Source organism: Hyposmocoma kahamanoa, unplaced genomic scaffold (genome assembly GCF_003589595.1).
Source record: "Hyposmocoma kahamanoa isolate Upper Pololo Valley unplaced genomic scaffold, ASM358959v1 109, whole genome shotgun sequence".
Classification (NCBI taxonomy): domain Eukaryota; kingdom Metazoa; phylum Arthropoda; class Insecta; order Lepidoptera; family Cosmopterigidae; genus Hyposmocoma; species Hyposmocoma kahamanoa.
The window spans coordinates 336848-364713 of NW_020653361.1; the positions used below are offsets into that span (position 1 = coordinate 336848).

At 35.7% G+C, this 27866-nt stretch overlaps 2 protein-coding genes across 2 annotated transcripts in view; both read left to right on the top strand.

Moving 5' to 3' along the window:
* Window positions 1-228: 228 nt before the first annotated feature.
* LOC113238788 (26S proteasome non-ATPase regulatory subunit 13) lies at window positions 229-10511 on the top strand. The gene is made up of 4 exons (XM_026475625.1): window positions 229-344; window positions 425-538; window positions 2008-2143; window positions 9299-10511. Exons 1-4 carry the CDS (start codon window positions 229-231, stop codon window positions 10088-10090), a joined length of 1158 nt encoding a protein of 385 aa, XP_026331410.1. The 3' UTR covers window positions 10091-10511.
* A 1388-nt stretch (window positions 10512-11899) lies between these two features.
* LOC113238897 (protein jim lovell-like) overlaps window positions 11900-27866 on the top strand; it is a 23649-nt gene continuing 7682 nt past the window's right edge. The window contains exons 1-6 of the mRNA XM_026475750.1: window positions 11900-12303; window positions 21669-22004; window positions 25566-25738; window positions 26500-26609; window positions 27609-27766; window positions 27800-27805. Coding sequence (XP_026331535.1) covers window positions 21945-22004; window positions 25566-25738; window positions 26500-26609; window positions 27609-27766; window positions 27800-27805 — 507 coding nt within the window. The 5' untranslated portion in view covers window positions 11900-12303; window positions 21669-21944. The remainder of the gene's footprint in view (window positions 12304-21668; window positions 22005-25565; window positions 25739-26499; window positions 26610-27608; window positions 27767-27799; window positions 27806-27866) is intronic.

The window sequence follows — 27866 nt, forward strand, 5'->3', positions numbered from 1 at the left end:
GGCGCCACTTATTGAACTTTTATTATACTATATAGTATATCTTCTTGACACTAGATGGCACAAGCAATATAAGTTTTTCTACTCAATCTTAGATGGTAGCACATGTATCTAACTTCACTGTGGATTAATAGATTGAAACATTTGCTTCTAAATTAAAAAAGTTCTAATGTCAAATTACGACTTTGCTTACGGCTAACTTCTCACCATTACATACGTAAATGTTAAAAAATGGCCACCGTAAAGTTTGCTGTTGTCGATGTTGGTGATTTTTTAGCGAAGAAACAGGCTACCGAGCCAGATTTAGCAGCGGATTGGGCTAATTTGGAAGAACTTTACAATAAAAAGTAAGTATCGTAACTCATCATAGTTTTTGATACACAACTTTACGTACAAATAAACCTAACCTGTTGTTATGTTTTTACAGATTATGGCATCAACTAACGCTAAAACTGCAGGATTTTGTAAAACACCCAGCGCTCCAAGCCAACGACAACTTAATTCAGCTGTATAATAACTTTCTGTGCACTTTTGAGAACAAGTAAGTGCGATTTTGCAAGTCACCTTCTGTTGTGAAACTTTTTACATTTTTATCGACAATAAAGACAATGAAACACATTCATTACAAGCTCCCAACTGCATAATTAAATCTACGCAGGGCGTTGCAGGGTAAAGTGCCCTTCTTAGTTTGTGGTAAAGTCTTTAATATCCCATATACATTAGGCTTGTATAGTTCATGAACTACAAACTATTAGGCATATATTTCCTACTACTATACTACTTCATCGTTCTTTTTAGTTCAGTACTAACTAGGAACTGTCTGTGTTGATCGTTCACCTGTCTTTTATACAGTAGAAATGGTGCGAGCGCACCAAATAACGATCTTTCATTACTTTTAGTACAAGTTCGAGTGGGATGCACGATTGAACGTTCCCAGCTCGTTCTAAGTCTCTAATACATTATGTATACCTATATTGAAGCTGGCAAAAAAGTAATATTTTTTGGTAACCTATGTGTATGAGTCTATGAAATAGTTGTACCTAAATGTTGATTTTCAAACACACCATTCTAACTAAAATTCTTATTTTGTAACAAAAAGGACATTTTGTTAGAATGACAGTCTTTAAACCTGTAAAATATGAAGGAAAATCAAATAGTACCGATTCCATACAAATTGAATTTTTAAATATTTAGTACAGTGTAGTATTGACCTCATAATACTAGAAGCCGGTAGTAGTTCATGTCAATAAAATTACTAGTTTGGAGCATTCATTCAATGTCTGAGCAAGGACAGGACGAACTAACTAACTAAGGAACTAGATGAACTAAATGAACTAGAAGACCGACCTACTAGTTCAGTTGACCGATTAAACTAACTAGGATCCCTCCCGCTAAGGACTGATCAGGCACAAGTCTAATATACATTGTGATTTCGGCTCTCGTACTTTTCGTCTTATTTCACAGTAATTCGTGTAGAGCCACTGTCTTTAGGATGTCGGTGCTTTATTTAAACAATTATTCAACTCTTGCGGGCCGTTCCAATGGTAATTGCAAAATAAAGCAAATTCTTTATTTTTCAATGTTAGGATGTATCCGTCACATGTAAAAGTGGAAACCACTTTTAATAGTGTATGTGATACATTTGATGTTTTTCTATGTATACCTCTGATGGTAATAATCCTAAGCTTATTCATGGCTTTTTGATAGTCTTGACACTATGGGAATTTCATAAGATATGTCCATAAAATCTACTTTGAAACACCACTCTCGCACTCATTGTCACTACCTTCCCAACTTAAGGTTTTGTCAGAATCACACCTTAGATAATCTGAAGTAATGGTACTGGGACAACTCCTATTCATATTTTCAAGAAATTATCATTATCATATTAGAAGTCACTATCTGTCTTTTAACAAGATTTTTGTCACATGAGGCAAAGGAATAGACTCAACTAAAGTATAGATGAAATGGTTCACTAAGAATGACACATGTATTATTTCACTTTTACAGAATTAACCCTCTTTCCCTGGTGGAAATCTTAGTGCACACTATACCTCAATACAGCAACAAAAAGGATGCCATCAGCTTCCTCGAGAAACTGGAAACCAAAGTCAAGGCAAATGATGAGGCACTGGCACTTTGCAAGGTAAGTAAATGTAACCATATGTGCTTGTGACAAGACTGACAGAGAAAGTAGATTTACTCACAAAATTTACTATTGCACAAATAACCTAGATGCTGCTTTGTAACGGAAATGACGTGATGGTGGCTAAAGCTTCCAATAGAATTTGTATTTGTCAGTTTTTCCAACATTGTTTGCTAGAGATGTAGCGACAATGAAGGTGTTATTTTTATTTATTTATGCTTTACTATGAGTGGGCAATGTTCTTATTGAACATTCATAGGGCTGAATTATCCCTGCAGGTGTTAGACGATAAAGATAATTTACTGTTTCCTGGTTGACAAAAGATTCACAATGTTCTTTTATTTTTTGAATACATTATTGTTCAATCTAAAACATTGTTAGTTTATTAATAAAGAAACTAGAGCATACAATTGAGGAGTTAAAAAGGGAAATTAAATATTTTGAAAATAACCTTACAATGACATAAATACACAAATATCCACCTGAGACCAATGGCAAACAAGGACCACGAGAGTAATCTTCACAAAAGAATCAACGAAATATTTCGACATTTAATGCGAGTGGATCTGTTACCCTATATAGAAGCTACCTATAGCATTGGTAAATACAAAAATAAAAACCGCCCGCTTGTAATAGAGCTACTAAGTAAAAGGATGACGAAATATATCATAGAAAATAGCCACCAGTTTCAAGGGACCGAATTATCGATATCAGACTTTGGACGAAAATGCAAGAACAACAAGAAGAACTATGAGAGAAAAAATGTACAAACCACGTGCGAAAGGCTTACATGCAGTTATAAGAAATAACTAATTATACATACAGGGAAAGGCTACAGTTGTGGGGAATTAACATAATAGTACAGATGGATACACATTATTTCACAACATTAATGACAGTAAACAAATACATCTAGAACAAGATACGTCGAACGTAAACAATGATAAATGGTGGCGCCATAACCATAACTATAACTATAATGGCAACTACAATAATTCCTTTCAAAAATACAATGCAACATTTTAAAATATTATTTCAAAGCTTTCAAAGTCTAAATAGTAAGCAACACATACTTGAAGAATTAATTAACAAAAACTCTACATATCAAGCCATATGCATTTCAGAATCTTGGCTAAATCAAGAAAAACTAAATTTGATACAATTCAGTGGTTAAAATGTTGTTGAAATGTTGTTAAAATGGCATCACCTTATTGTCGTAAAAACCGAGGAGGTGGAGGAGTATGTATCCTGTTGCGAAAGTATATTGAGTGCATAGACAAAAGCGATATCTCTGACTTGTCAATTGAGTATGTATTAGAGGTGTGCGCAACAGAATTACTTAAACAATATATTTTACTGCTTAATATGTATTGGAACAAAAAAGAGGAAAACGTATTCTATGATCAGCTTAAATATATTTTGAATTACATAAATTGTAAATCAATCTGGCGTCAACAGCGCTTGCGTTTGGACGTTTTGTCGCTTATTACCGTAGGTAAACCGTTTCCGATCTACCCCCAAGTGAAATTTTTGTGTGGTGAAAATGAGTGACGGAGATGAAGATGATGGCCCGGATTTAGCATATCTGGATGGCCTTTCTACAGAAGACATAAATAGAACAATTTTGGGTTGTTCCCCCACTCTCAGGAGAATGACAAGAACACAACTAACTTTGAGGTTATGATGATTGAGTCTTGCACTAATAACACATCTTCGAGGAACAATAAAAGACGTGTAGAGGAAGAATTTGGGGCCTCACAGAACCCCGATAATGAAGGCTTTACTGTGGTAACGAAAAAAGTCAAACCCAGAAAAAAATAAACATCTCGCTTCTCCAACCACTGCGGAAGAAATGGATACTGCTAATGAAAATTTGCAATTATTTGAAGTGTCTGCGATGTCGAAAGACATTCCCCTACCGAAACAATTAGGTATGGCCAAACTACTAAAAGATGAAAATGTTCAGGAAATTCGGAATGTAACCTATAAAAGTCCATACAAAGCTTATTAGATTCAAAACAAAAGAGACGGCAACTGCATTTATGAGGAGCGACCTTATTACCAAAACACAGTGGGTGTGCCAAAGTACTAGTGAAGTTTCATACGCCATACACCATTACACCATAATAAGGGACATTGATATAGATATAGAAGAGAAAGAAATGTTAAATATATTCCAAAGTGAAACAGAAATTATTTCTGCAAAAAGATTAAGTAAAAGAGATGATGAAGGTAATTGGGTAAAAAGCGAATCTATCCGTATTTGCTTCATGAGACCTATCCTCCCTCAATTTGTGGTAGCATATGGATGTCGGATGAAAACTAGATTAAAAAAAAAATTGTAAATATTCTAAATTGGACATAATTTTGGCGATTTTAATTATATAACATTACATAATAATAACATTTTAAAACATAATTTAAAGGCTAAACAATTCTTAGATCTCATGTTGGAATACAACTTCACAAACCGTATAAAAACGCCTACACATATTACAAAAATCGCGTCAACATGTCTAGATTTGATATTTACAAATTTTAAAATGACTGTCCAGCAGGGCCATTCAGAACCTTAAGGCCCATTTAGATGGGGAGAGTTTCTCGCACGCTTCGTGACGAAAACTCTTAGGCGATTATCGTGAGCAATAATCGCCATAAGATTATCGTATCATAAAGGCCCATTTAGATGGAGAGAGTTTCTCGTCTCGAAGATGCGATTATCGAAAGAATATAAAAAAACTTTCCTCGTCTAAACATTCGCGATTATCGACCGTCCATGTGAGCGATAATCTCCTCGCCTTTCAATATTGAACGTCTCCGTGTAAACAGAACTCGAAAGCAAAAATCGTATTTCGAGTTTCTGTGCCAGCCGTTTCTACCACGAGTGCAGTGCGCGAAGGTGTTTTGATTATCACTGCTTTTCTAAGACAAGAATTAATGGAACGAGGGCGAAAAAAAAATTTCAAATAACGGTGAGTGAGTGAGTGCCTCTGTGGTCGAATATAGCGTGGGTAATATAGTATTTAGGGTGCTCTCGTAACGAATATGGCACTCCTTTGTAAATCCAGGATGAAAAGTCGTGCCCGCACTTTTCAAATAATGGCAAGTTGGGTTTCGTTTTTGAGGTATTTGGGGGTGCTCATTACGAACATAGCATTTATTTCTAAATCCAAGATGGCCGACACGACTTTTCAAGTAAATGTACTTTTCAATAAACACTCCTCACTAACTCCTCACTCACTCACTCCCCACTCACTCCCTACTCACTCACTCCCCACTCACTCCCTACTCACTCACTCACTTACCCATTCACTCACTCACCACTCACTCACCACTCACTCTCTCACTCACTCACCCACCACTCACTCTCTCACTTACTCACCACTCATTCACCACTCACTCACTCACTCACCCACTCACCACTCACTCACTCACTCACCACTCACTCACTCACTCATTACTAACACACTCACTCACCACTCACCACTCACTCACTCACTCACTCACTCACTCACCACTCACTGACACACTCACTCACTCACTCACTCACCACTCACTCACTCACGCACGCACGCACTCACTCACTCACTCAGGCACTCACGCACTCACTCGCCCTATAAATTTATCATAATTGTCAGTTTTTGTTTGTGTCAGTAGTTATAAAATTAAAAAAAAAATGATAAATCAAAATTATATTTCTATACAGTGCAATGAACTTAATATTATCAGCAGTTCCAAATTTGAATGATTTTTGCGTCATTTCGATATATCCATAGTCAATACCGCAGTAATCACTGAACTCGAATGGCAATTCTCGCACTCAAAACGGTTCGAACCAATTTGTACGATAATCGTATGAACTTGAAAAAATGTCATACGAGATCGTGTTTAGACAAGTCGAAAACTCGTAAGCAAGAGAGAGTTGGAGAGAAATGGAGAGAGTTTCTCGCACGCTTCGTGACGAAAACTCGTAGGCGATTATCGTAAGCAATAATCGCCATAAGATTATCGTATCAGTATTTAGTCTTTGTACGAATAAATTGTAAGCAACATAACCTCACTATTTGGTAATCGCTCGATCAGTTGTCTTTATTGCTAACGTTCTTTTCAAATTGTTTTCATTTTCTTTTTCAAAAGCTTAAACAATGTTTACTCGCAAAGCTGCTGCGGAACGCTAATCGGAGGATAAACTCGAACACGCTTTATTAGAACTCAAAACAACAAAGGCACTATATGAGCAATTGCTAACAAAAAGAAATCATAGTGAAAAGGGAATATTGGACATTTTAGATAAGAATAGGCAATTAAAAAGTGATATGGCTGAATTGCTGATACAAATTACGGAGGTACAGCACCAAAGAGACCAACTACAGATAGTGGTAGATGGATTCGACCAAAGCAGCAGCGCATTTGAAGAAGCCCTTGCGCGCATTTCTTCATTAGAATGTGACCTACGAAACGTATACAATCAAATAACTGTAATGGAACAAGCAAGGGACGAACACCAGTCAACATAGTCGCAGTCCCTATTTGATGAGCTGGTCAGCAGTGCTTCCTCAATGGTATGTGCTGTACCACCCTCCTATTCAGAATCAATCACCATTGATCTGACTTGTGATAGTCACTTATTTAATTCAACAGCCTTAATTTTAAATTGTAGTAAAAAAAAATAAAAAATATGTTAAAATTAATAAATACATATCCAGCACAAACAAATTAATAAAGAAAAATGCAGCATTTTCTACAAATATATCATTAAGAAAAGAACGTCAGAGTTTGTTGAATGAATTGAGTGATTGTACTAAAAATCTTGAGAGAAATAGGCTTAGCTATGAATGTGACACACAGATCCTCCAGGCAGAATTACATAGTGTAACAAATTCATTAATATTAATAACACAGAAATGTGGAACTGCTCAACAGGAGATTAAGGAGCACATACAGGCTATGGATAATTAATTAGATTTATGTAGATATAATAATAATAATAATGACAGATTTGAGTCTTTAACGAATAATCAAGTTTGCAATTGCAAAGAAATAAAACCACAATCCTCCCTGTTTGTGTGTGTCACTGATCCCTCCTTATTGTTGTCGCAGGAATCTTGTTCAGAATTAAAAAATACCTCTTTGACAATAACTAGTTGAAATGAAATTCAAAAAAATATTGTTATGTATAGTGATGAAATGGGTAAAAATATAGGTTTGCATCTTAACCACCTAGGAATAAAATTAACAAATATTTGCATGCCAGGTGCAACATACTGTAAAATATTAGACAGTATTTTGTCAACTAAATTTGACCAAGACACTTCATTAATAATTTTGATTGACAGAAGAGGAAAATGTAACAAAAAAGATTTAATACAATATTTTTCACAATTAAATAATTTAGATAATATAAAAGAAATTATTTTGTTAGCTTTTCCCTTCAGCAATAGCCTCATAACAAGTGAAAATATTTTGAGGCATAACTTAAATAGAACATTACACAGCTTGACATTTCATTATAGTAAATTTCATTTTATGGATACTAATAATTTTATTAGTAAATATTTTTATTTGACAAAAGATAGGTATTATCTTACTAGTTATTTTAGGAGACAGATAGCAGAGTTGCTATCATATTATGAAGCTGCATGTGCGCAGGGACTTGGCGTTGGCAGTGTACGTGCTGAAAGTATTCAGAGGTATGCTACATAATCCGAGATTATTAGGAGTGTTAGGATTATGCGTTCCTAATAATTACGTGGAACGACGTCACCAGCCACCGTTGCTGGCTGTGCCACGTGGGAGACCAACCTCATGAATGAGTGTCCGCTGACTCGTACTTTGTGCACCCTAAACAAAATATCGGTCAAGATCGATCTGTTCCATTGTTCTCACAGTGAGTTCACAAAGATAGCATTGTATATTTTATGTTACGGGTAATTATTTATTATATAGTTTATATTATAGTATTAAGTAATGATATTGTTACTTAGTATTATTTAGTAATAAAATTAATATTGCTAGTCTATTGTATTGGGTACATATCTGTACGAATAGATCAAGTTTTGAATAAATAAATAAATTATATTAATAATTCAGCCAAATCATTGGCTACCAGACCGGCTGTTTCTATTGAGCAGTCCATTGACATAGGTCAGTTTACTGACAATAATCAATGTGTTTAAAATAATTCAATTTCTAATTATTTAAATTAATTAATAAGACAATGGAGAGATACTCTTGCAACACAATGACAGTAAAAAACTAACTTAAAACACACAGAAATAAAATAAATTGTATATTAAACCCTTAGATTAAACCTGGTGCACCAAAATATTCAAGGCATGAAAGGCAAAGACTTAGAAATAGAATAATTTATTCTGTAATAATATTGATATTCTTTGTATTACTGAGCACCACTTTCTATCAGAGCATCAGTTCATGGTTAGCTTCAACAATCACCACTAGTTCGTTCAGCAGACAAAAAGCTATTCATGGCGGCTGTTTAATTCTTATTAAAAATAATTTAAAATTTAAAGAACACAGGTATTGTGAGCCTATTTATTGAGCGGACTATAGAGATATCCTGCATAGAGCTTGAACGGCTTGTTATAGAAGCGTATACATTGCCCCTTAAATGATTTTTTGACTTTGTGAAGACGACTGTCAAGAAAAGCTAGTTTATTTCTATTCCTCGTATTAATGTTATGTCTGTCACTATTTTTCATAAATAAATTACTATTCCTTTTAACATAAATTACATTTTCATAAATGTACTGTGAGGCTAGTGTAAGAATGTTAATTTCCTTAAACTTATCTCTCAAAGATACTTTGGGGCCCAGATTGTAAATTGCCCTAACTGCACGTCTCTGCAGGACGAAGATTCAATTGATATCGGCGGCATTACCCCAAAGCAAAATGTCGTATGTCATTAGACTGTAGTGAAGTAAACCAATCTAGCGGTTGCGGCGTCTGAAAGTTTCCTTATTTTTTAATCGCGCACACTGCAGAGCCGAGCCCCATTGCAATTCAGCACTAACGTTACACCTAGAAATATAACCGCCAATTGACACTGCACGCCCGGGAGAAACGCGGTCGGCGGGATGTTTCCCGACGTTCGGTCGGAACCAGCGCCAGGTCTAGCGCCGTCGCCTCCCTGTGCAGGTCCTGCAGGGGCAGATCTACCTGGAGCAGCTGAACGACCTGGACGCCGCGGAGAAGATCATCTCGGAGCTGGAGGGCAGCCTGGAGGACGCGGACGGCGTGACGCCGGTGCACGGGCGCTTCTACAAGCTGGCGGCCGAGTACTACCGCGTGCGCGGGCCCATGGCCAAGTACTACCGCGCCGCGCTGCGCCACCTGGGCTGCGCCGACGGCGGCGCGGCGCTGCCGGCGGCCGAGCGGCGCGCGCTGGCGCTGCGCCTGGCGCTGGCCGGCGTCATCGCGCCCAGCGTGTACGACCTGGGCGAGCTGCTGGCGCACCCGGTGCTGGAGGCGCTGCGCGGCTCGGCCGACGCCTGGGCGCACGAGCTGGTGCGCGCCGTGGCCGCGGGCGACGCCGCCGCCTTCGAGCGCGTGCGCGGCCGCGCGCCGCACCCCGAGCTGCAGCGCGCCGAGCGCCAGCTGCGCCAGAAGGTGGCGCTGCTGAGCCTCATGGAGATGGCCTTCGCGCGCGCGGCGGCGCAGCGGCGCCTGGCCTTCGCCGACATCGCGCGCGCGGCGCGCGTGCCGCCCGACGAGGTGGAGCTGCTGGTCATGAAGGCGCTGGCCGAGAAGCTCATCCGCGGCCACATCGACCAGGTCAGCGGCACCGTGGCCGTGGCCTGGGTGCGGCCGCGCGCGCTGGGCCGCCCCGGCGCCGCGGCGCTGGCCGGCCGCCTGGACGCCTGGTGCCGCGCCGTGGACGCCGCGCACCGCCTGCTGCGGCGCCGGGCGCCCGACCTGCTCACGCTCTGAGACCCTCAAACGCTAATTGAAGCGAAGATTAAATTACATACAAAACTATTCCCTAATGTATTTACAATAAAAATTTAAACCTGCGTCTTTGCTTTCGTCACTTTCCATATGGTCTAATATATGTGTCGCATGAAATTAAAGAACCCGAGGAACACTGACCGCTTCTTAGCCGGTATGAACCGCAAACAATTTTCAGAATTGTCATAACCTCTCGATCCACATAAGCACTTGACATGCAACATCAGTGGCACAAGGAATTTTCGGGATTTTGCCATGCAAACTCGTTGTTTTTTCCCCCCGCTAAGAAAAATGCAATGGGTTTAAAAGCTATATAGGCAAGCCGTAGCAAATTTTTCTTTTGGTACTTCTAAATAGATGGGCTAACGCCAAATTTTAAGTCCATTATGTATATCTTTTTATGATACCAAATGACGGAAAGAACGAGTCCTACGTCTAATGGTGACCGACACGTCTGTCCATAACAGTTACAGTACCACTCGGAACTTCAAAACGCAAAGACCCGAGGAATACCGCCACCCTGAGACACAAGTTGACAAGTCTCTTAGACCTGTAATTTCACCAGCACCCTTATCCTTCAAAACTGGAACACAGTAATACTGACATTACTGTTTGACGGCAAAAATAGGTAAAGTGGCAGTACTTAACAAACTCTTTCACAAAAAACTACTGCTACTACAACTAATTTGCAACTTATTCTACTCTGTGGTACAACAGTCAAGCTCAACTTTTTTAAATGTAAAATGCAAACTACGTCATAACCACGCCGACGCATGCAAATGTTTGATTATTATTATATACCTACTGACTCTTGATTAGCCCTAAATTGTAGCTTCAGCGAAGCACAGATACCAGCAGTGTACCAATTCCTTTACCGTACCTACGCATCTGGGAAGGATGAAGCAGCAAATCGCTTCGGGCAAATGAATGGTAAGTAAAAAGACATAAAGATGCAGTGTTTCGGACTTTTAGTCTACAGAAGGAGAAACTGAGAGGGTGGTAGTAAATTGTAAAGTTCCTACGCTCACTCTCCGAAACATAACCGACAAGCAGACTTCTATACTTCTGGTACAAAATAATACGCAGCAACCCTTATGATTTTTTATTTATTTGAATAACTTAGTCGCACAGCTTATACTGCGCATGAAGAGTCAACGGTCAAGATATTATTACATATTTTATTTTACTATACATATAAATCTTATTATTATTCAAAGGCTAACTGGAAGAAATCCTATCCTAATATACCTTTGTAACCTATATTTTGTAATCTGAGCTTTGTACACTAATGTTTTATATAAACCCCCAAATGAGTTATTTTACATCTCCATTCCCCATAAAATCCTCAATAAAATTTGTAATTCCCCAAACATTTTAAGTAGCCTAAAATCGCCTTTTCCTATTTCAAATATCGCCTAGTCGCCGACCACTTTTTTAATCGCCGCGCGACCCCTCAAAAATAGCCTAAAAGGCAAAAAATCGCCTAATCTGGCAACAGTGCAAAAGATTCCTCTTGAAATTTTGACTTTTAGAAAACAGTGCTGCCATAATATGACGCATAATCGATTTTAATATAAATCGATTTAGTTTTAGTAATTTTAAGATTGTTTTACATTTGTAAGTCGGATTCCTTTGAAATCATTATTAATTACTGCATTTTCATTAATAATTATTCAAATTGTAAACTATTTGATATAAAAATTTTTGCAAGAAAAATTATAAAATCGTAACACAATGAATACACGCGGCGCTTGTAAAATGGCGTCGCCATGACGGGTGGACGATCGGCGGTGATTGAATGCATTTCATAAACATGCAACCCGTGTTTTTGTGCTAACACTGTGTCTAAACGAAAAATGGTAAGTTTTTGAATATATTCATTAACTTTTCGTAAATGGTTATGTTGTTGTGCTCTTGTTAGTAGTTATAGTAGCCTTAATATGCCCCATCTCACTCATTTGTTATGATTCGTTCCTGTCATTATTTACAATCGGCAACGTATATCTGTCTCTTTCTCTCGCACTGTCTCCTTGCAATAGGTTTTTCATTTTTAAGTACGCGACGGAGACCGAAGGAAAGCGGGCCCCAATGGAAAAATATGAACAATATACTCTTAAAAATTATTGATTTTTCGTTAAAAAAAACAAGCTAACTAATTGCATAGGCGACGTTGCTTTGTGCGGTCCTCTGACAATGTAAGTACGTTTCTATTTTTGTAGTTTTCCCCTATTTGAGGTTGTGGTCGTGAAAAGTCACATTTTTCAGCACATGATTTTATGTTAGTCGACCATTTTCGTCGCTACCTTGAGGTCGCGTACATTTTTACAGTCCACATTTAGACTGAGTAATTGTTTAAATATTGATTTTTTTTATTGCGGGGCTTGCATGTGTGTGTCCGTGCACGAATGTTTATAACATTAGTGGGGCCTGCGTTATACTATTTTGGGATCGGCCAAATGTAAGCTTGTTTTAACCATTATGTTCCCGACCGTTCTGAGGTACTGCCAAGGAAATCTAAAATATTCGTGTCTAATTTTTTCACTTCCTGTTTTCTTCTACTGTGTTGGCGTTTTGAACTATATTTCCTAAACTGTTACTTCATGGTAAGTGTCTAATTATTTATTTTGTAGCTTCGTTCTTGTTTAATGCATTTTCAGACCTTGATTTCGTCATGTGCCATATTTCAGTACACTTATCGCTTTTGCGTCTCTTATCTTTTTTCTTTCTCCGTCTTTTGAATATATTTTTTTTGTGCTATTTAAAGTTAATGTTCTCCTTTATCGGTCAAATGGCCAAACCTAATGTTTACAACAACGTGGAACGTAAATTTCTGATAAGATTATAATAAGCACACCTTCGAGGTTTTTTATTTTAAGTCACCTTTTAGTTTTTCAATGATAAAACTCTCGAGACCCATTGTAAATCAATGTCTTTTACTGTAAATCAAGACGTGTTTCAGTATAACTTGCAATATAAACCAATATCCCTTTAGTCACGGAAGTGATAAAATTGGTCAGTTGTATTTGCATACTTATTATATTATATTTTCATTAGTGCATTTTTGATCAGTCCATCTGGCTTATCATGGTTCTCGTCAAGGCTGAAATTGTGAGATACACCACCATACCATCACGATGCGGATTTATCGACTTTATAAATCATCAAAGTTCCAATATTACTGTTAAGTATTTAAATTCATAATCTATTAATATGATTGTACCTCTATATGATGACATATGATTGTAAACCATTATATTTAATAATAAGTGAGTGCCCTTTCTACTTTGCTGTGCCCTTACAGGGTGTCACATGTACACTTACAAACCACTGTACGTAAATTATTAATAAGTGTGACAATGCAATAAATAAATAAATAAATACATTTTAAAAATGATTCTAAACAAGTGTAGAGGGCGTTTGGATTAATATCTTATCTTAAAAAATGCTCAGTGCAGTGCTAATTTAATTATTAACTGTTTCACAAGACATCAATACTTTCCTGTGGCTTCGTGTTATTAAACAATAGTGGATTTGTTTATTGCAAAATAGTATATTTATTAGGATTATACTTATATATAGTTGAATTGCTTGGATATCATTGCTTATTAACATTTGATTTTAAGTGCAAACAACTATTTCAAAATTACATAAAGCTTTATAGTGTAGCGAGCTTTTAACACTTAATACGATATAAAAGTGTAGATAGAGACCTTTTATCCCATTGTCAATCACGATAATATTTATTTGTAATAATCTGATTTTACTCCATTATATTTCAAATATTTGTGTTTCGTGACTGGTGGTAGTTACAAATCACTTGTAAGATGTGAAGTAGCAGTGGATTGTATGTAGCCTGATGCTGCTTCTTTTAAGAAGTTCCGTGCTAGATGGACATGAAGGTCTGCCTGAAATGGACCCTGGATTCAATTTTCCTATACGATTATAGTAAAAACAAGAAAGTAGAGCATCCTATTCCTGAAAAACTTCCAAGGTCCAAATATAACATCTCGTCTTTATGTGCTTTGATATCATGTTTTATACTGAAGATTTTAATTATGTATATGCCACTTAGAATAAGAATGGTCCAAAGTGCAATTTTTGAAGCTGAGTGTGCTGTTGATAGCACAGTGCAGACATGTTTTCACGGGGAATAACATGTCTGAAAAGAATAATCCGTGTTCTCGCATAATAGTCTAGCATCACAGACATTATCAGCGATGCGAAATCGTGACTAACCAATAAGGAAAACTGTGTTATCATTTTTACCATTTCAAGTACTTTGTTCGAAACTATTTCTAAGCAGACCTTTTGATTTTGAATTAATTTGAATATTATTAATACTATATTATCCCAACCATGCCATCGCAATAACTATAATTTTGAGTAGACAGACAGTTGGCGTATAAAAATTGAACCCAATTAGATAAACTCTTTTTTCTTCCGAAATTTCTGAAAATGTATCGATATGTCAATACCTCAGCTGCCAAACCACTTCAGCAGAGAAAGAAGTCCCATAATCTCTGTTAATGTCAATGCTACCCATTCCCTATTCATTAGTTCTCTAATTGCCTTCTCAAACGAGATTTAAGATTGACTCTGAAATTGATCGAGAGAAAGTATGACGTTAAAAAACTATGTTGTACTATCTGAAAATGGAATAATTTGCTCAACTTATGAATTTGAAACCCAACTGAGTTTCCTTAACAATTATTGCTTGTAATTATTCTCAGAGGTATAAGGGAGAAGGACTTCGTTTTCATTACAATGATATACAAAAAATCTTTATTTTCTCATGAAAACTGGACAGATACAACGATGGAACGTTTCAACATGTCCCGTACAATAATAGTAACTAAACTAAAAGGTATTATTAAATGAAGAGAAAAGAGTCCTTGAAAATCTACTTCAGTCGGGAGTCTTTTGTTTTCAATTTTAAAATTTTGTCTCGCAATACAGTATTTTTTTAGTCTTACAAAAAACAGTACGTGAAGTCCAACAACCAGAAATTGTCTCAGCTAGTCGCGTTTCAGACGCTTGCTCTGTTTGCATCAGTCCATACAAACACGATCGTCTATTTCGGACACTTAATCTGACCTTTCTAAGGGGATCTCCAATCTGGCGCCGAGGCAGATTATCGTAAACTATACCTATTTTAGGTGTTGTCATGATACAAAGTCGAACGCATTGTATAGCCATGGATATCTAGATTTTCGGACGCATATTAGTCACGATTCACAACATTCTACGTGGCGCTCTAAGACCCGAATAACGCAAAACGTTCCAGGAACCATTCTTAAATTTAGACATTCTTAAGCGTACGAGTTTACTGTTTCGGAATGTGAGATTTTTTTCAGTGTACAGAGTTTTTGCTTTTTTTTTTCGGTTTCACCAATTCTTTGCAAGTCTAATCATTGTAGTGGGTTTTAAACATTATTTTTAGTAAGATATAGAGCTTTCTCTGCAAACATATCCTCACAAACGAGTTAGTTACCTCAAGGTTTATTTAGGCAACTTTGAGTAGGGATTCCCATTCAACCTAAATATTCTGCTAGTATAAAAAAGCCAGTTGTCAACATGAATTGGTCAAATCATCAGTGGCCAATGAATAGATAAGTTGTGACTTGTGAATATCACATAGAATTTGCTCGATGCTCGTCTCATATCTTTAGATCCCCCAATGTATCAAATAACAATAAAAAAGATGACCAAAAAACAAATCTTCTTTGCACTAAAACAATTGGGTTAGTTTTCTTCACATTCGCGTACGATTCATGTATATTCTGAGTACGTTGAGAATGTTACTTGGCTAAGCAAAATTCCAAACTCTCGTTCTGAATAACACAAGATATTTAAGAATCAGCAAATACTTTGCGAGGTCAATAATGTCCATAGCGATGACTGCAACGCTTTGTTCAAGATTATTTTCCAATAATATGTTGTAGAAAGTCTAGGATTCTCGGTACTAGAAGAATAAAATTAAATCTGGGGTCATTTACTTTCCAGACATACCATTTGCAATGAAATTTCCTTTAAAATAGTTTGTTTTTTTAAATTATTGCTTTAATTGCTGAGTTACGATGTCGTAAATAGAGAAAAACTTATATCACTCTAAAAAACATGGCGCCGAAGTGGCAAGAAATTCTTCAAAATGTTAACCACACATTTAAAATCTTAACCATACATATATTCGGGTAACAATTATCGCCATTATTTATAACTTTATTTTGGCTAATAGTAAACTAACTTTGTTTACAACCCATCTTTGAATGAATGATGCAGTGCACTCCTGTTTACAATCTGCAATTTACAATGAGCTAACAATAGTGATATCATATTTTAGTTGTTGATCTTGAAAACTATTGTTCTAAGGCTGCAGTAACATTTGGTAATCTTTAATAGTTTATCATAACTAAAAATGTATTAGGTGTATGTTAGGAGAAAAGTTTAACTTACGGTGTTTAATGTTAAAAAATAAATAGTAGTGATTTTTAAAAGTATTTTTGCCAGATATGCATTTTTAACAAGCTACATAAATTAAGATTTGAATAACATTCATGATTATAAAATAACGTAAAAGTTAATTAAATAAATGTTATTCAGAATAATTAATTCGGCAAAGATTTAACGGATACTGTTTATAGACCAATTATTAGATTTGATTGAATTAGCAATGTTTGATTATTGAACAATTAATTTAAAAAAATATTTACATGTTATTTGATCAATATCTAATTATTATTCCTAATTTAACGAATTAAATTTTTATGGTTTTAATGTTAATGATTCAATAATATTAAAGTTTTAATTGTAATTTCGCTTAACTATTGTTAAATAAAGTCATCTTTTTCGTTATCGGTAAAAGAAGTAGTGTGTATATAAATTTAATTAAGGCCAAAAACCTAGAGTCTAAGTCGAAAATTATTTCTAAAACGCAACACTCCCCCAAAAGGCGCTCCCTTTATCTGTGATAAGCAAAAAAACGCCATAGAGGGGTCTGGCCGGGGCGTCGGGCATCGACCCTAGGGGCTGCTTAAAATAGTCCGACCGGGGGTCTACAGACTGCAGTCACGTAGCTGTACATATGGCCATTGGTTTATATTTGGAGACATTTGAGGCCAACGCCGAGACTTTAAGAATTGAGATTCGAGATTTTTAAAGATATGTATATAATACAACGAATACTTGTTTTTATAATATTTGCCTCTGTCTAGCTGCATAGAATGGAAGTTAAAAATTTACGTTGGCCACGCTTCTTGTCGCTTCTTAAATGGGGACAAATGTCTTTTCCTTACCGGTAGTAGAGACATACTTTGGATTTCTTGGACATACATTAAGTGTCTTGGCCATGTCTTTTGCCAGTTTTCGTGAGTGTAAATATTATTTTTTCATAGTAGATAAATACCTGGATACGTTTATTGTCTTACCACAAGCACTCGCAACATTGTGAAACAATATAAAAAACAAACATATATAATAACGAAAAAAATTAACGGAACAAAAACAAAAAAGACCTTTTGAGTTCTTAGGTAATTGTGTCAAAGATTGGACGGACTTAAATCGTGTATAATATTTTTTTTAAACTGTACTTAGAAAACCTTTGTGACTGTAGTTCAGAATGGGGTGGTTTGGATTAATATTAGACATAACTGGTTGACGACTTTACCATGTCCGTCAACCGTGACCACGGGACCAGTAAAGGAACCGAAACGTTGGTTTGTTCCAAACATAAAATATGTATATACGCTATTAATGTCCGACAAAATAGTTTAATTGCCCAAAAGAGAAAGAGTTTAAATATACTCTATGTAAATTATATCAACTAACTAGAACCTTAACTTGTGTGTCTTCGAGCAAGCTTATATGTCATCATATAATAAAGTATTGGTTTGAGAATAGTTTTATCTTAGAATATCAACGTACGCATCTGATCTGAGAACATGCAGACAATCAACATTTGTATCTGCGAAGTTTGCTTTAATGTCAATGACATATCGATCGGTGAGCTACCTACTGAGAAAGTTAAATGGACTCCCTCCGACTATCACTTGTAAAGGTAAATGCCTAGTTCTGTAATTATAATATGACCTATTCTACTCGTCGAAGACCTCGACAGTTTCAGATTTATGTGGTCTTAAGAAATTGTCTCGTTTTTGTTATTAATGTCAAGCTTGCAAGCGAAAATTCCCTTTTGGAAATAATTACCGTGGTAACATTTTTTAAACCAGCAACTATTTTTTCGTTAAGCAACCCAGAATGACAATATGTGTAATACGTTTTGTATGGCTCTGTACAAAATTGAGAATTGAAGACCCAATGAAACCAGCTCGCGGCGTTAGTAAGGTTTCTTTTTAGGGTAATGAATGATCATTCTAATCGACCATTCCTTAACTCAATTACTTACTGTAACCGGGGGTAACTTTACGGTAATCGTAATCAGACACTTTTGACGAATCGACTTAAGGCACTCGTTACCGATATCAATTATCAAAGGTTTCATTATTAAATTTATAGAACAGAAGAACAGCGTTTCTAGAGATGATTCTACCGGGAGCCAAAGATGGTGCATCTCGATATTACTGTACTTATGTACAGGACCGTCGAATTCATCAAAGTATAATCCCCGTGATAGAAATAACATAGCAAGTACGCACCGCAGTAATATTTCTGTGCTTTGCTTATCGTAATTTGCATGTCTGTGTATTGCCCTCCGACAGCTATGAACTTTATAAATAATCAACTGCATTTTTTCATCAATTCGATGTGAAGTTTATAAATACACTAGCTTATAAAAATGCACGCTTAAGCGTGTTAAAAGAAATCTCATATTATCTGATCTTGGCAGACGGTTAGAGATACCAATGCAGCTGCAATCCTAGAGACGTCAATATTTTCCATTAATCGTTTTCATGCTTGTACTCTTTAATCGTAATCAGGAATAACACAACTCACATTCGATGGACCTAGTAATTTTTTATATAATCTTGAAAATACTTTCATCACAATAAATTTTATTAATTTCCAAGTAATTTATAATTAGCGTCTAAATAAATTAAAACGTCATTTTGAATAACATCAGTGAATTGAAAATTATGAATAAGATATTCCACGTGTACAGTTACAGATAATTATGTTCTAACGCCAGACGCGCCAAATAGGGTCTTGCCCTCTTTCGCTATTGATTTTTATGTTCAACCTTTTTGTTTGTAACTTTTGGCGCAAGGAGGGATTTCCCAAGGTACATCTATCTCTTTCATACTCTGTATTTGAGGTATACACAGTCCTTTTCCCACTTGAGGGAAAACTTGTTCTATTAGGACTTGAGACGTACATTTGATGTCTTGTTTTAACTTTCCTTTTCCCGCTAAGATGACAAGAGTTTTTATTGTTCGGTGATATGAAAAGATTTGGTTTTGTTATTTTTATAGTTATGGATGTATGATTTCATTATAATTGGAATGGAACAACAATGTCATCGGATGAAATCGTTTAGATTGCTTTCTTCCAAGACATAAATTAAGAAAACAAATCGATTCTAGTAATCGATAAAGAATTTTCGAAAGTAAATTTTGTTAATAAACTAATCATTAAATTTTGTATGGTAACATTTTTTGTCAAAAATTTATGTGCGCGAATTTGTGAGGGACACGGAAACAGAGTTGCCAGAAGGTGGTTATATTTCTTAAATGTTTCGTAACTTTTGATTGTTTTTATGGCAATTTTTGTAACTTCTATCATATTCACATGCCCAAATACACAATAAAGTAATTCAAAGATGGCGCAAACAAACTGAAATCAACTAATTTATAACGTATTTTTTTTAGGATTTAGGTGTACTTATACAAATATATTATAACGTTCACATTTAGAATTTTTGGTTAAAAAAAAAGAAAATGTATATTTGGCAACAAAAATGTAACATTTAGCGTTCAGGTAGGTATAAAAACGTAATTTTCGGTTCAAAGACCCTGGCAACACTGCACGTTCTAACCACAATAACAGAAAGGCATACTTGTGAAACCTTGGTACCATAAGTGCAGACGTACGACACTCGGAAGTTCATTACTGTTATCACGCGTATGAGACTTGGCCATTGTTTGGTTCCGACTCATCTGAATAGAATAAAGGTCCTAAATAACACACGATGTCCCCACTGCACTGAAGAAGAAGCAGATTTAACTAACTTCAACAACCAACGGTCTCTTCTTAGGAAAGACATAAGTGACAGCGACAGTTGTGTGCGAAACCAAGTCAGTGTTCCCCGCCGCGTTCAGGACTTACTATCTATAATAAGTTTATTATAAGTACGGTAGAAAAAAAAATTCTTAACATCCTATTTATGTAAATAATTACTTAATTTGCATTTGTTCAAGTTCTAAGCTTTTGTTTAGTTTTTATTAGTGTTAAAATGTTTTCGATTGAAGGACTTTGTATCCAAAACACAATAACGTTCAACTAGCTGGTGCCTGCGACTTCGACTGTGCAGAATAATTAATTCGAGTAACCTACTGTACTATTGACTCGAGAAGTTATTGGTTTTCCATACAAACTTCCATCCCCTTTAAGGTATATTTTTGTGACAAGTAACCAATGTCTTTTTCCTAAATTTCATCTATTTGGATTTTTGAAACACTTAACAGGCAGTTATTTACTTTTTTATTGTATTAGTCATTTACTTATTTACTTTTGCATTTATTTATTTTTATTTATCAAAATTTTATCGACTACACGACATGATGGTACAAAAGGCGGACTTAATGCTAAAAGCATTCTCTACCAGTCAACCTTTAACAAAAAACGAAATTCACGAACGCGGCGAATTATTATATTAATAAATTATATATTACATATTATTATTTAAATTATATTAGTAATTATTAAACAAAATATTACGTTAATAATAATTTATATGTAATAAATATTTACAATATTGTAGTTTGGATTAAGATTAAGGAACACCTTAAATTTAAAAAGAAAACTTTTTTTTAAATTTATTAAGGCTTTGGCAAAGCCATCAGCCTAAACATGAAGTTTAATTATGTTTCTGAAACTATGGCCGCCACAAAGAGGATAGGCAATTTGAGGCACAATAGCACTATCCTATTCCACTTTAAACTAGATTTCACAAAATAATTGAAAGTCAAAATAAAAACGACACTTTTCCCTCCAAAAGGTCCAGAGCGAATTCAGAAAACTTATTCACGGGACCATTTAGGTGCATCGATCGCCTTTGTTTGATTGAAATCTTTTTACTGATAGAGGATCATTATATCCATGTCATTTGTGCCTAATGTACGTTGTATTCTTTGTGGTAAATATTTTCAAATCATTATCATGTGAATTAGTAAGTAATTCAGGGCTATTAACTGGGTTATTTTTAATTCACTTAAAACATATTTGAAAAGCATTAAATAAGGATATGTAAGACACAAAATAGAAGAATTTTGTAGCAACGAATTATTATTTTCCCCTTTGGATGGTTACTGGGATTATTTTTTTTGGCGGAAGTAGGAGGCTAATCGAAAGCGTCGCATAAATTTAATATATATTTTTTTATTTTCAGGTATTAACAAGCTGCATGTTCCAGTATTTACCGAAAAATCTCTAGTCTGAAAGTTTCTACTTAAAAAGTATTCAATGTACTTAAACTATTAAAAAACATATTTTTAGAATTAGATCTGTGATACAAAACATTTACGTGGACTTAATAAACGTGCAATTTTTAAATAACTTTTGTGCAATTTTTACAAATTAAGGTTTGGCCAAAGATAAATAAATAAAAATTAACTTTTTAATAATGTTTTGGTGATACTATCTGTGGGCGCGATTTTAACACAAGATGGCGCTGCCGCCGCAACAGTTTTGCGTGAGGTGGAACTCCTACCACACAAATTTACAGGTAAATTTGATTTGTTTAACAAAAATGTATGAACTGCTTCGTAATTATTATTTTTATAACACATTAGAATGAAATCAACTTGAAAATACCGAAAATCGTAATGAAGTTATTAGAATTGGTGTATAATTACTGACGCTTTTTTAGAGATTTCCTCCTATCGCTACAGCAAATCGTTGAAAATTCGGACACGTTCGTCTTTTGTTGTTGTCGGACACATCGTGGGGAACTAGCCAATTTCCACACTAGTTACACGCGCTTTTTGAGACGATGAACGGTAGTGGTCGAATGGCATTGAAGTCTTCGGCCAACTTTCACGTTGTCAATCTTTCGTCCTTCCACGGCAGCCACAAATGCCCGATTCTGGAAATTTGGTGGTCGATTTTTAAAATTTTGTTTGGACGAAGAAGTCAAGTGCCGGTGGTAAACGACACGTCTGTCCATTACAGTTGCAGTCTCGCTCATCGCTTTAAATCGGAAATATCTCAGGGCCACTGCCACTGCGCGCGCCACCCAGAGACACAAGTTGACAATTCTCACGAGCCTGTAATTTCACCAGCACCCTTACCTTTCAAAACCAAAGCACTTTACTGCTTGGCGGCAGAAATAAGTAAGGTGGTAATACTTCCCTGGATATGAAACTTTCACAAGGAGCTCTACTGCGAGTTCTTTCTTAATAATCTGCTTTGTATCGCTGAAATTGACCCTCTTAAACTATTATTATATCTATAGCTACTATTACTATAATAATTTTAAGATATAATATCTATAACTATTATATCTTAAAAATATATTTCAACTTGGCTAATCACTAATTTGCCAAACCGTTCGTTGAGATCCCGAAATCACTATCCAACCTTTCTCGTAGAGGTAGAGCATAATAATTATGGCGAATATTAATATGATTTTCCATACGCATTTCCATTAACACAAAGGTTAGGGTTATTTTATGGAAAAAATAAACTAAAAGCAAAAAATTCCGCAATAATTACGCATCGTTTAATTTTTCAACATCTCAATTGCCTAGATAAATAATGTGGATAATGTAAGTCACAATTTGACGTTCCTTCTTAGATGGCGCTATTGAAATCATGAACAAGTACCTATTGTTGTTTCTCTCTGACACATGACTTTAAATGACTATAAGTATTTTTTCAAGAAATTTCAATTCTGTATTCATTTTCAAGCATTATCTACTATTTCATTATGTTTTATTATTTTATGATCCTTTTTAGCATAACGATAATTAGTTAACAATTTGTATGGTGCCATGAAAGCTGTGACGTCACGAAGAAGTGTTGCCATTTCAGACAGCCAGTTTCTGACGATGACATTCCTCATCGAATTTAATAATCTGTTTTCACAATATTATATTGTCAAATGACAATAAAATTAATTTCCGCAATTTTTCATGCTATTAAAAAGCATTTAATTTTTATTCATGCTAAATACAGTATTTGTGTTTTTATTTTTTACGACATATGTATCCCACTGGTCCCACGGGCATGCGTTTCCTCTACGGAGAGGGTTTAGGACATTGATGCCATGCTGGCCCAATGCGGATGTGAACCTTCCTCGGCATGCAGGTTTCATCACGATTATTTATGATGTGTGTATAGCTTATATTTTCATGGTGTAAATGTTACCTTGCTGGCCAGAAAGTAGACTGTACACTCAACCCGTACTATAGTCTGTTCCAATCCATTTTATACATAAGTAAACAAACTGTTTGGTTAAAATTCTAAAGCAATCACTCAATAAATCGAATAAGTAACACTTTCACGTTTTTTTTCGAAGATTTCGATTTGATATCTCATCACTTTTTTCAACAATATTCATTTGAATAGCATCGTAAAATCGTGTTTGAAAAATGGTAGTCCAGATATTGAGATTATTTTTCATTTTTACTTCTATGACTTATCTATGGTTGCATAGTGCTGTACGAAAAAAACATTCGATTCATTCAATTAAAGTTTAATCGATTAGTAAATCGAAAATTTCAATCGCAGTTTAATCTAAGTGTAAGGATTTGAAGGAGGATTTAAAATTAAGATTTCGGAAATTTGAAATATATGCTTTTACGAGCCCTATACCCCACTTACGGTTGGGTCGGGCTCGGTGTTTTTTGCAATTGTGAAATCTAGTTGCCGTATACTACCTACGTAAGGTGGCGTGCGGACGCTTCGGGCTTCGTCCTCCGCTAGATCTCGACCTACGACCGACTTATGACGTTAAAAAAAATTAACATAGCTCTTTAATGGCGGCCATGGTGATAAATGGCAAAAAGTAAATTCTGACTGCAAATTATTATTAAACACCAATAGAGAACACCTCATGGCGATTTTCAGTCGAATTAAAGCAACATTTTATCAATCGCTAAAAAAGTTCGTAAGGCAGCCATATTGAAAAATGACGAAAAAGAAATTTTGACCGGAAATTATTACTTAACACCCACATGCCGATTTCCAATCGAATTAGAGCAAATTTTCATCTGCCGCCAATAAACATTTCTATGGCAGCCATGTTGAAAAATGGCGAAAAATCTATTTTGATCACAAATTATTGTCAAGCACTCCTAGAAACCCATATGCTAATTTTCAAAGGGATTTGAGCATTTTTTTTTCTGCCGCCAACAAACGCTTCTATGACGGCCATATCTGAAAATGGCGAAAAACAAGTTTTGAGCACAAATTATTATCCGGCATTTCTAGTGACCTTCACATGCCAGTTTTCAGTCGAATCAGAGCAAATCTCTTTCGGCATCTATTTTTAACGAAAAAAACACTTATATGGCAGCCATATTAAAAAATGACGAAAATAAATTTGTCAAAAAAAATTTGACCCCATATTATGATTAAGGACTCTAAAAGACCCTCGCTAACCAAATTTCAGCCGGATCGAAGCAAGTTTTTCTTCGGCTGTAATTTTGAAATCACCATCTTGAATTTTTTTAACCCAGGCAGTTGACCAGTGTTACCCTCTATGACATTCCTTCGAGCACCTCCTACCTATCTCTAATAGTTTCCGTGATAGGAGGCTTTGAAATTTGTATGGCGGCCATCTTGTTTATTTGAATTTCGAACATTTTTTATTCCCGCGGAAATTGACTAGGGTCGTTCATAAAAATGCATAAAAATCCCCCCCATGCATTATAGTTTTTGCAGGCTGTTTAGATTTTCCATATTCAGGTCGTTTCATATTTGATTCTTTGCCTTGGAGCCTATCCTCGTACAAAGGTATAACTATCTTTTTTCCACCATATCGAGAAGTATGCGTTCTATTTTTCTAAGTGAGTTAGGATTTATAGCTTTATATATATAATAGGTTATGTATTTTCACTATTTTCATGTAAGGAAAACCGTTACTATTAATTAAACAAATCCATTCATTCAATTATTAATCGATTTGCAGTTGGCATTACAATAGGCCATCACTAAACCGTCTATGGTCGGGTCAGTGACTCGTTTGTTTACTTTTTGTGTAAAATGGATTGAAACGAAGTAGGTATACTTAACTTGCTATACGCTTCTAACTTTAGAATATACTTATGTTCTCCACCCACAGGCGGTATTTCCCCGTTTGCTTCTAACGGAGCAGTTCGCAGATGTGACGCTAGCATGCGAGTCAAGACAACTGCGATGCCACAAACTGGTCCTCTCGGCCTGCAGTGCGTACCTCGAGAGGCTACTGCTGCAGAACCCGTGCAAACACCCTATTGTGCTTATGAGGGATATGAGGTCGGTATACTTACTATTTTTTATGATCTCATATTCATTCTTAATAATTAGAGATAATAAACTGACGTTTAGAGGGTTGCCAGTTTTTGATGATATATAAATAATATTTTCTTAAAAAAAGGATGCCCTTTTCAATAATTTGTAGGTTTTAATTTAAAAAAAAAATACAATATTATAACAGAAACGTGATATGAGTATGTAGAGACTAAAATAATATTTTAATAGACAGTCAAAAATCTTTAACTTTTCTTTTCACTGATTCTGTTTTATTGAGTTCATTGAAAACTGGACCAGACAATGCAATAAAAATGGCAATGCAAATTTTGAAAGTGACAATACTTATTATTTTATTGAAGTTCCTAATCCAAACTAATATTATATGTAGTAACTCTGTCTGTTACATTTAGAAAGACATAATCTAGGAGAAGGACATGGGCAACTTTTTGTCACAAAAATAAATCCTAAAAGGGGGTGCAATAAGGGATGAAAGTTACTTATTCTACACAGACAAAGTCATGGGCACCAAGTAGTGTTTAAATAAATGGTCTATTTACAATTTAAAACCAATGAACCTAAAAATAATGATCACCAATTCATAAAATGTTGAGTAGATTTTATGTGAAAATCAAGTAATCTATAACAATTACTTGATACTGTACCCGATCTTAACGGATCTATTACCAGGGTTGCCAACTTTGTCACTAGATTAAGCGATATTTGGATATAAAAATTTAAGATATTTAATTGAGTTTCTGGAGCAGGTTCAGCGAGATGCAAGCACTAGTGGACTTCATGTACAAAGGCGAGGTGAACGTGACACAAGAGGAGTTGCCCAGCCTACTCAAGTCTGCAGAGGCGCTACAGATCAGAGGTGAGCTATTATCCAACTGCAGAGTAAACAGAAGGCCAGGCTATGAATTTACCTCCTTTTGATTGTAGTCACAGTTAAAAGCTCATTAAGTCTTTTAACTCTACTATATTTCAAATCTTTAACTAGTGGATTTTGAACCAACTGTGGCGGAACAGAAATAAAATCATTATAATAACATTTTTTGTGATAAACATGACATAATCCAAACTTGGAAAAACACATAAAAATTTATGTCAGTCGCAGATTGGATGCACAGCAATTTGTATTGAACGTGCATTAAAAAAAATCGATATCATCCCCTCATGCTGAATGGCCCAACTTTAAGAAAATTTTGGTTTCTATGTTGTGATATAATAATTTTGTATTCCATAAAATTACATAAAAGATATAGGATAGCATGTTTTTATGAAATGCTTTTTCAAAATTTGAATTTTTATTGTCTTTTAAAATGTATTTTAAACCGTAACAGTTCACCATTATAACAGTTGCAGCGTAAATTCAACTTAAGTTATATAAGAATTGATTAACTGTATAGAATGCTTTGTACAAATACAATTTCTTTTATGTTTCTCAGAGAGCTCAAAGCTTGTGAAAGCACAAGCTGTTCACAATGTAATTAATAGGAACCACTTACAATGCTATGTACGGGATACATCTTAAGTTCTGTTAGTTTTTTCATTGGAACAAGGTTTTTAAAACTTTTGGTCTCTGACAAAGGAATGCGTTATGGCATAAGTAAAATATTTTGCGTTTTGAAATAACAATAATAACGTCGATTATTTATTAACACAACAAAAAAAATGTTGCCAATGTTATGCCACTCAGTCATATTAAAAAAATGCAAAGGAATAAAAGATACTGCCACAGTTACCTTTTTTTAAGATAAATTTGTTCCATCGTCGGTCACATCTTTGCTTAACGTGCACATAATTTGAGACTTACAAAGCTATCCACAGCAAAGTAGCAAATTGTGTGCGTGACCCTTAACCTGTGCCGCAGGGCTGTGCTCGAGCGACAATGGCGGCTTCACGCAGGAGCTGGGCGCGCGCGCCGAGTGCAAGGACTACACCGTGGCCAGCGAGCAGCTCGTCGCGCACGCCACCGCGCACCGCGACGGGCCCGCCAACGGTGAGCCCGACTCTAATAAGGCGTCTTGCGCCTAGCTCAGCGGCCTATGTTAGTGCCATAAGCCTTCAGTATGTTTGTGTGCCTCACCTTAAAGGGAAACTCACTATGTTACTATTACCTTCTATGCAA